The 10,622-nt window shown below is 51.0% G+C and overlaps 1 protein-coding gene across 1 annotated transcript; it reads left to right on the forward strand.

Annotated features, from left to right (window-relative positions):
- Positions 1 to 6,169: 6,169 nt before the first annotated feature.
- LOC135372767 (uncharacterized) lies at positions 6,170 to 6,634 on the forward strand. The gene has a single exon (XM_064606237.1). The coding sequence runs from the start codon at positions 6,170 to 6,172 to the stop codon at positions 6,632 to 6,634; it is 465 nt and encodes a 154-aa protein (XP_064462307.1).
- The last annotated feature ends 3,988 nt before the right edge of the window (positions 6,635 to 10,622 follow it).

The raw sequence follows: 10,622 nt of genomic DNA on the forward strand, positions 1-10,622 counted from the left end.
GAAGATGCAACGGCGGGCATGCGACAGCAGATTGGACAGTGCGGAAACCGTATTCCGAAGTCGTAACGAGATCGCTTGCGGATTTTCCCCCTTTAAGCGCAAGGAAAGATCAAAAAGGAAGAACGGAACAAACGGCCGCCGCTGTTTCTCCGACCGTAATCAGCAGCGATAAGGGAGCCCCAGGTGCCGACGAAGATAAAAATGAACGGGAGCAGATACCTAATCTGGATGATGAGCTAAACATTTCGGAGGAAGGCACTTCTATAACTTCGGCCGCTACAATGTGTGAAACGGGAACAACTGGAAAAGAGAATATCAACAGACGACGTGCAGCCCAACGACGAATCTGCAGTACAGACATCAGCATTGATGATGATGATGATACGTCAGACTCAGTATAGTTCTTACTGCCTGTTGAAGGTTTTACTCTTTATGAATATAAGCATTGTAACCCTAAATGTACAGGGTTTTCGGAGTGAAAGAAAGCAACCAGAAGTTTTTTCAATGGGCGAGACTGATAAATTGTGACTTATTGTTGCAAGAAACAAATATTCGCTCCCTTAACGAGGTAACGAAATTTAAAGCGCGGTTTCATGTTGATTGTTACTTTTCCTTTGGCTCTGCTCGAAGTGAGGGCGTAGCGCTGATTAACTTCAATCCAATCAAAGACCTGGTTGTACGCTTTGATGTAGAGCTGTAGAGATGTAGCTTTCACGTAGAGTACTTGTTGGTGACGTTACAGTTTACGATACCAGAATTCGTGTCATATATGTTTATGGACCTGCATCTGCAAGCTCCTCAAATCACTTTTATAGTAATTTGGATGCTTTTATGTTGGATCCACAGCCCATATTTCTCGTTGGAGATTTTAATTGTGTCCTAGATTCTTGTAGAGACGTACGTGGTCCTGGGTTAGCGTTGTGATATGAGATGGATGACGAGGAGAAAGAAGAAAGGATAGAGTTGGGAGCACGGACGCTCGAGCACGGCTCATTCTTCGGGACTCGGCGACACCACATTTTGGCGACGATTGGAAAACCTGAATTTCATCACGGATTTGCAATGTAATCCATTTCTACGCTAAGCCATTACTACGCTTCGCTCTACAATGAATTTTGTGGTCGCACCGCCGCCTCCATTCCTCGACGTACCGGGAACACCGCCTCTTCCATGGACACGGTGGGTAGGCCTATTTTCGAACTACGTGGCCGCAGCTGGTGCTGACGCCTTGTCCGCAGCACGTAAGAAGGCCATATTAGTTCACAACTTGGGAATCGAAGGTCAAAGGCTCTTCACGCTACTACAAAAATCAGCTGAGCTGAGACAGGTTGCTGCAACACCAAGTGGAGCGCAGGCCGTAGAAGGTGGGGACGCACCACCGCCATCCGAAGATGTTACAGTACCTTCGACGGATAACGTATATGATCAAGCACTTAGTATCCACGAGCAGCAATTCGGCACGAAAGTGAACGTCATGGTCGAACGTCACCGCTTCAGAAGTCGGAAGCAGAGGCCTACAGAATCCTACTTGGAGTACATTTCTGAGCTACATGGGCTTGCAGCAACATGTGGATTCGACCTGGCGGCCGACGAAGCTGTAAGAGACCAGTTCATCGAGGGAACGTCATCGCATGCACTACGTGAACGCTTGTTAAGCGAAGGGATGAGGCTTACATTGGGAAGATTACAGTTCATTGCAACCCATTTCGAAGAAGGAGCGAAGGCAGCTCGTGAATTTCTTCCTAAGGAGGATGAACAAGTAATGCTGCTGCGAGGTCGTCTCAAGAGGACACAAAAAGGGAAGCGCGACGGGCAAAGAACAAGGACATCATCTACTACAAGATGTTACCGTTGCGGATCTGCAGACCACTTAGCAAATAATAAGACGTGCAAGGCAACTGGGCAGAAGTGTTACAACTGCGGGAAAGTTGGGCATTTCAAATCAGTCTGCAGAAGCAAATCCGTACCGATTCAAGAAATTGACAGCGAAGAAGTCGAAAGTATACTGCAAGTTGAACATACCAGCCAAGGCTCCAAAGGAATTTTTGTTGAAGTTCCTTCTGGACACAGGGTCATCGGCATCACTCATGTCGTCTGACATATTTCGTTCTAAGTTCCGGGACAAATTTCCTCTACATAATTCCAACGTGACCCTACGGAACTACTCAGGGAGTGCCATACCAGTAATAGGATGCTTTGAGGCAAATGTCGTGTACAAGAATGTATCTTCAAAAATCAACTTTCACATCGTACCCCAAGGGACAATGTTACTAGGCATGGACGCCATTAGCAAGCTAAAGCTTCGCTTGGACGGAGCAGAACTGAAATGTTTTGCAGTTTCTACGTATGCAACTGCACTACCGCCGAACCTCAGGAATGAATTTACAGACTTATTCTCGGAAGATATTGGAATGGCCAAAGGTTTCCCTCACAAAGTGAAAATACGTCCCGAGGTAAAGCCGGTTGCAGCAAAGCTAAGAAGATTACCTCTCACTCTCCGTCAACAAGTCTCTGAGGAACTTCGACGCCTCCAGGATAACGACATCATTGAGCCTGTTACAGCTTCAGAATGGATTTCACCGGTCGTGGTCGTCCGAAAGTCAAATGGAAGCATCAGGCTTTGTGTGGATTTGCGTGAAGTCAGCAAGGCAATTATCATGGATGTTTTTTGTCTACCACATATAGAAGAGATGCTGAACTCTTTATCTGAAGCCACAGTATTTTCAAAGCTGGACTTGGCGTCGGCATATCATCAACTTCAGTTGGACGAGCAAAGCAGGGAGATTACCACATTCATCACACATGAAGGACTAGACCGTTTTAAACGGGTATGCTTTGGACTGTCGTCAGCTCCAGCAGCGTTCCAACGAATGATGACCAAGGTTCTACATGGCTGCAATGGGGTAATGGTATACATTGATGACGTAATCATTTACAGACGAAACGAAGCGGAACACGAAAGAAATCTTCGTGAAGCACTACGGCGCATTGCTAATACAGGGCTCAAACTCAATAACAAATGCATTTTCGCTCAGAAAGAAATCACATTTTTCGGGCACAAGGTCAGTGGTCGTGGGATCAGTCCCCAAGAAAACAAGGTACAAGCCATCTTGGACGCACCCGCACCAACAGATGTAGCAGCATTACGTTCCTTTTTAGGCATGGCAGGGTATTACTCACGATTCATACCACATTATGCTGACGTTGTAGAACCGCTTCGCAGGATGCTTCGAAAAGAAGAACAGTTTGCCTGGCACCACGAAGCTGATGATGCGTTTCGGGAACTAAAAACTCTGCTGGCCACAGAGAACATCCTGCAACCTTTTGACCGTACCTTGGACGTCATAGTGACAACGGATGCATCATCCATTGGAGTAGGAGCTGTGTTGCAACAGAAAAAGGACGGTAAATTGCGAACCGTTGCTTTTGCATCAAGAACACTGGCCACACATGAAAAGAAGTACTCCGCAGGTGAGCGGGAGGCCTTAGCCTGTTTATGGGCTTGTGAGCGCTGGCACGTGTACTTATGGGGGCGACATTTCGTTCTTCGAACTGATCATCAAGCACTCGTGACGCTTTTATCTTCACAAGGGTCTGGTCACCGCCCGCTACGTATTGCACGGTGGTGTGCAAGATTACTGGCCTATGACTTCTGACTGGAAAATGTTGTTGCGGATGCATTATCTCGCCTTCCGATGAACGACGAGACTCCTACACAGTTCGAGGAAGAAATTGTATCAGTTGTGACAGGTCCCATCAGTCGAGAAATACTGCAGGAGAAGGTAACAGAGGACTCAACGCTTCAAAGAATCAAGAAGTACGTCGCAGACGGTTGGCCGTCTAAGCAGTGCTTGGAAGAACAAGATATTCCGTACTTCCACATAAGAGAAGAACTGTTCTGCATTGAAGACATACTTCTCCGGGAAGACCGAATAGTCGTACCAACAGTACTTACCGAAGCGATAGTACAAAATGCTCATGAGTCTCATCCAGGCATAGTGAAAACAAAACAAAGATTACGAGACATCTTTTGGTGGCCTCGCATGGATGCGCAAGTGGAACGTGTGGTGCGCAGTTGTGGAATCTGCCAAGCCGCGGATAAAACTGCCAACCGCTTACTCCCGTACCACTTCCAAGTATGCCGTGGGAGAAGCTTGCAATAGACATCACAGGGCCATTCGAGAAGGCATCACCAGATTGCAGATTTGCGGTAACAAAAAAATTCGGAAACAGCACCAATAAGCATCAGCCATGATGACCAGAGACAGGCAAAAGAGGGAAGCGTAGAAACAACACCAAGCAAAGCAGGGAACCTACAGCAGACACAGAACACACTGGAGACAACCACTGGGAAATGTCCTGTCTGGCCACTAGGGTACACATTCATTCATTCATTCATTCATTCATTCATTCATTCATTCATTCTATCTATCTATCTATCTATCTATCTATCTATCTATCTATCTATCTATCTATCTATCTATCTATCTATCTATCTATCTATCTATCTATCTATCTATCTATCTATCTATCTATCTATCTATCTATCTATCTATCTATCTATCTATCTATCTATCTATCTATCTATCTATCTATCTATCTCTCTCTCTCTCTCTCTCTCTCTCTCTCTCTCTCTCTCTCTCTCTCTCTCTCTCTCTCTCTCTCTCTCTCTCTCTCTCTCTCTCTCTCTCTCTCTCTCCTTCCCTCTCTCTACGTTGCAATTTCCAATCAATCATTTTTATCTCACGGGCCGTGATGCATTAGTACTAACACCCTAGTGTTCCGTACCCATATACCACGATGCCCAAACTGGCGACCTGCCACGCGCTGACGTAGAAGGCGAGACTGCGACAGAAGCGAAAGGGGGAGACGTGCAGTCTATATCTCTTCTCTTTCTTTTGGCGGATACAAGGGAGAAAGAAACACGAATTCCGTCCACTAACATGCGCATTTCATGCAGTCCGACTACCGTTCTTGTGCTTCTTACACGCACCACATCAAGTTGAATTAGGCGACGTGACACCCGCGGAGGCAGGTGCCGCGACCGTGACCAGAGCGAAAGATGGACGTGCACTATTTATCGCTTCTCTGCCTTTTGGCTAAGATCAAAGTGAACCCCAGGAAATGTCGAACTATGCACCTATCCGGTACTCAACCTGTAGGCCTGAGAAACACGCTATTCTTTGCACTTCGTGAAGCTATACCAAGTCTGGACGATTTCGAAAGCCACCTGTTCCTGGGGAAGCCGGTTGGATTCAACATCCTACGCAATAGTACCTCCACCCGGAACACAATCGACACAGCCAAGAAGATCCTCAGCTTCATGCTTGCTCCGTGGCAGCGACTAGATGCTTTGAAGACGTTCATCTACCCGGCTCTCAACTTCCAGATGAGGATGGGCGTAGTGGGGAAGACGGAATGGCAAAACCTCGATAACGCCCTCCGCCCACTCATTAAGAAGACGCTGTACCTGCCAAAAGGAGCCACCAACGACTACATTTATGGCAGCCGGGCCGCAGGTGCCTGCGACATACCAGTAGCAGCTGAGCTCAGCGACCTGTGCCGATTCGACAGTGCATTCAAGCTGCTCACGTCGAAAGATGAAGAAATCCGTGAGATGGCGGCAGCGGCAGCCCGGCGCACCGTTGAGGGAAGACTGGGACGCTCAGCAACGCAGCAAGACATCGCGAATTACCTATCTGGAGAAGGAGAGGGAGAGTTCAGGACGCCACCAACACAGTTACGCAGCGTGTGGACAGAGGCGAGGAAGACATCCAGGCACATGCAAGTGACCTGGGATCTCCACGACGAAGGACCGTACATCACATGTGGAGAAGTCTCCCTATCTCCCACGCAGCGCCGACGACTCATCGCCTCACTTCGCCACCACCTCAGCAAGCTTTGAGCCCAAAGGCTTCACGGCCTTCCAAACCAGGGCAAAGTAATGGAATGCGTCGCCGCGGACCCCTCAAGCTCCCACTTCATCCGCAGCGGCGCATTTACTACGTTTGCTGATTGGAGATTTATTCACAAGGCTCGCTTAAATCTCCTACCACTTAATAGTGCAAGACCGTGGCAGACAAGCCGCGACACAAGCTGCAGACGATGTGGCTTCAGTAGCGAAACTCTGCCCCATGTTATCTGCCATTGTATGAGGCAGGGCTCCGCAATGACAGGAAGGCACAACGAAGTGGTAGAGCGCATTAAGAAGGCGGCGTTCGGCAGGTTCTCCATCATGACCGAAAACCAACCTGTGGGAAACACCAACCTCCGACCAGACCTCGTGCTACAGAAAGGAGAGGAGGCCATCATATTTGACGTGTGCTGTCCTTTCGAAAACCGTGCGGCAGCGCTACAACGAGCCCACGAAGAAAAGGAACAGAAGTACCAGCCCGTTAAAGAGATATGGCAGCGCCGATTCCAGCGTGTGTCAGTCGAGGCTGTAGTTGTTGGAGCTCTTGGATCATGGGATCCTTCCAATGACCGGTTGCTGCGGAGACTCTGCTCTAAATCGTACGGTAAAAAACTGAAGCAACTCTGTGTAAGCAGCGTTATCGCAGCTTCTCGCGACATATATGCGGTGCACATCAGTGGAAACAGGACTACCAATCAAACAGGAGCGACTAGTCGGTGAAAAGACGAAGATCCGCCCCAATCATGAACACTCATTGCATATTGTATATAAATGCCAGATTCTCGCTGTACATTCTGTAAATAATTAAACTAATATTGAAAAAAAATCTGTTCCTATCAGCTTAATATGCCCTTAAACAGCCCGCCGTGAAGCCAGCGACTTCACGCCCTGGACTCCTGCCCCCCCTGACGCCCAGGACAACGAGGACCTGCCGATCCAGCCAGATCATCCACCTTTATCGCCGGCCCCGGACCCCCCCCCCCCCCCCAGACCTCGGACCTCCAAACACAGACGCAGACCTTCCTGACCGACAGACAGACCCATGCGGACCTCTACAGACACCGCAGCCCCGTAGCCCTCTAAACTACGGGGGGAGTCATCGCTTTTGCCCTCTGTGCGGGCAATGGCTCTCGGAACCCAGACGTCTCAACGGAAAGAACCGCGACAGCCAGAAAGGGATGGAAACGACATGAACGTGTACTTTCCACTTCCGGATCACTTTCAGTGCACAGAGTCAGGGTGCTCCCGATCTTTCAAGGCTGAGGCGTGGACATCGCAGAAGGCATCACTAAGACGACACCTGGAGCAGCAGCACGGAATTCGATTGTCCTCGTTCAACCACGTCTGCTCTGACTGTAATGCCACGCTCGGAAAACGACCTCTTCAGCAGATCGCTCTGCATGACTGCCCCGGATCAAGCACTCCGGGCACCCGTGAGACAACGTTCGCCTTAAAATGCAGCCGGTGCTCAGAAAGCTTTCCCTCGTGGAAAGGCAGTCAGAACCGTGAGGCAAACCACCGAAGGCAAGAGGCCCGTGAACGACTGACTGCGGAATCAAGGCGGTCCCCCCAGCAGTATGATGATGTACTCGGCGACAGCACAGACGTAGAGAGCACCGCTCCGCGCCCTCAGCTCAACACTGACACAGTCGAAGCAGAGTACGCTGCAGACACCCAGTGCCCCAACAGTGCCTCCGAAGACCTCCAATGCGCACCCCAACCCACTGCGAGCCCCAACCTGCAGCGAAACGCCGACGTCACGGATGACATGGTCACGCCATCTGAAGCCTCTCACTGTTCGACTCAGCCCACGACGAGCCCTAGCCCTCAGCAAGATACCGACGCTACGGATCACGCAACCACTCCTCGTGACACCCCAGACGACAACGCAGACGCCTTACACGGTCCCGGTGACAACACTGGAGCAACCGGACGAACGGACGAGGCTGTATGGAGAGCGGGCCGCACCGACATCACGGAGGATAACCCTGGAGTGCTGCGTACGTTCTTGGAGGAAATTAGAGAGCTCCTCAACGGCCCCAGATCGGACACAACCTGGTCATCATTTGAAGAACTTCTCCTGCGAGCCACGCAAGCCATCGCAGTGGAAATCAAACTGCCGCAGCAATCCGAAGAGTCACGCGGCCGGCAGCCAGTGAACCCCGATAACCCCAGAACCATCCAACGTCTGTACAGGAGGAACAGACGCCAAGCAATCCGACTGATCACTCAGGGCACAACCGAGAAATGCACCATCCAAACCCGAGACATTGAGAACCACTTCCGTGAGGTCTGGTCGCCCACCACCGCAGACACGACGATCCTCCTGTCTAGAAGACCGGCAGATGGGCAAATGAACTCACAACTGTTCTCCTGTGGAGAAGTACGGGCAAGGCTCCGAAAGTGCGAGAACACGGCACCACGCGATGACAGGATAACCTATGCCCACTGGAAATCGGTGGACCCTGGATGCGAGTTCCTAACAGAGGTCCTTAACTTCTGCCTGCACTACAGGCGGACTCCAGACACATGGCGCAAGTCCCGCACCGTCCTCATCTACAAAAAAGGTGACCGGACAGACCCTACGAACTGGCGCCCCATATCGCTGGGGAGGACCATCGCCAAACTATACGCAGGCTGCTGGGCTTCGCGACTGCAACAATGGATCCAGGATGAAGGAGTGATCTCCAAGTGTCAGAAGGGATTCCTGCCCCACGACGGTGTCTTCGAGCACAACTTTGTCATGGAGGAGCGGATCAACAAAGCACGAGGAGGAGGAAAAGATCTGTGTGCAGCTATGCTGGATTACTCTAATGCTTTCGGCTCAGTCCCCCACAACGCCCTCGGCGACGCCGTTTGCGGAGCTGGATGCGGCCCCGCATTTACCGATATCATTCGGGACCTCTACACGGGAAGCTCGACCACCATTATAACCAACGACGGAGGAACGAACCCAATTCCCATAGAGTCCGGAATACGCCAGGGATGCCCGCTGAGTGGCCTACTGTTCAACCATGTAGTGGATTTCATTATACGGAAAATCCAAGGAAGTCACAAGGATCACCGCATCCAGGCGTACGCCGACGACATCACACCCCTCGCCGAAGACCCAGCTACCCGGCAGGACGCCATCAGCGGTATAGCAACCATGTCTGCGAAGCTAGGTCTACACGTCAACCAAAGAAAATGCAAGACAATGCACCTATCCAGTGCGCAACCTGCAGGCCTGAGAGACACAGCATTCTCCGCGCTCGGCGAACCCATTCCAACGCTGCACGACTTCGAAAGCCATCCGTTCCTGGGGAAGCCTATTGGGTTCAACGTGCTACGCAACAGCACAACCATCCAGAACACCACTGCCACAGCCGAAAAGATCCTCAACTCATTGCTTGCGCCGTGGCAGAGACTAGATACCCTGAAGACGTTTATCTTCCCGGCACTCAACTTTGACATGAGGATGGGCGTGATCGGAAAGACGGAGTGGCAGAATCTCGACAGCAAGCTTCGCCTACTCATAAAGAAGACTCTCTACCTACCAACTGGGGCCACCAATGACTACATCCATGGCAGCAAGGTCGCCGGAGCCTGTGACATACCCGTGGCTGCAGAACTCAGCCACCTATGCAGAATAGACAGCGCGTTGAAGCTGCTGACATCCAAAGATGAAAAGATACGAGAGATGGCAAGGACAGCGGCCCAACGACCTGTTGAAAGGAGACTAAGACACCCGGCTACCTCACGAGACATCGCAGACCTATCCGGGAATGGAGAGGGCGACTTCAGGGCTCCGGCAACACAACTAAGGAGCGTATGAACGAAGGCCAGAAAAGCATCCCGGAGAATGGAAGTGACATGGGAGCTCCAAGACAAAGGCCCCTACATCACGTGCGGAGAAGTGTCTCTCTCCCGTACGCAGCGCAAACGACTCCTCGCCTCCCTCCGCCAGCACCTCAGCAAGAGTCGAGCCCAAAAACTCCAGAGCCTCCCAAACCAAGGCAAAGTAATGGAGTGCGTCGCCGCGGATCCCGCAAGTTCCCATTTCATCCGCACTGGCGCCTTCACTACGTTTGCTGATTGGAGGTTCGTGCATAAGGCCCGACTCAACCTTCTGCCGCTGAATGGGGCACGACCGTGGCAGTCAAACCGCGACAAAAGGTGCAGAAGATGTGGTTTCGAGAGCGAAACCTTAGCCCACGTCATCTGCCACTGCATGAGGCAGAGTGCGGCCTTGACAGGGAGACACAACGAGGTGGTGGAACGCATCAAAAAGGCAGCCTCCGGCAGGTTCAGCATTATGTCCGAAAACCAGCCAGTGGGAGGCACTGAGCTCCGACCAGACCTCATACTGCAGAAAGGCGAAGAAGCCATTATAGTCGACGTATGCTGCCCCTTCGAGAACCGCATGGAGGCACTCCAACATGCCCGTGAAGCCAAAGAGCGAAAATACCAGCCTGTGAAAGAAAACCTGGAGAGACGGTTTTAACGCGTCTTGGTCGAGGCTGTCGTAGTTGGTCCCCTTGGGTCTACGGACCCTGCCAATGATAGACTGCTGCGAAGAATGTGCTCAAAGTCGTATGTGAAATAGCTAAAAGAAACTTTGCATCTGCAGCGTCATCGCAGCGTCTCGCAACATATACGCGGCCCACATCAGTGGAGATCAGAGCGCGAGACGACCAACTGCGTGTTAACAAGCATGACTCCACAAACC

This window comes from Ornithodoros turicata, unplaced genomic scaffold (genome assembly GCF_037126465.1).
Source record: "Ornithodoros turicata isolate Travis unplaced genomic scaffold, ASM3712646v1 Chromosome17, whole genome shotgun sequence".
NCBI lineage: Eukaryota > Metazoa > Arthropoda > Arachnida > Ixodida > Argasidae > Ornithodoros > Ornithodoros turicata.

Coding starts and splice junctions, on each gene's coding strand:
- LOC135372767 (XM_064606237.1), top strand. CDS start 6,170: ATGACAGGAAGGCACAACGAAGTGGTAGAGCGCATTAAGAAGGCGGCG.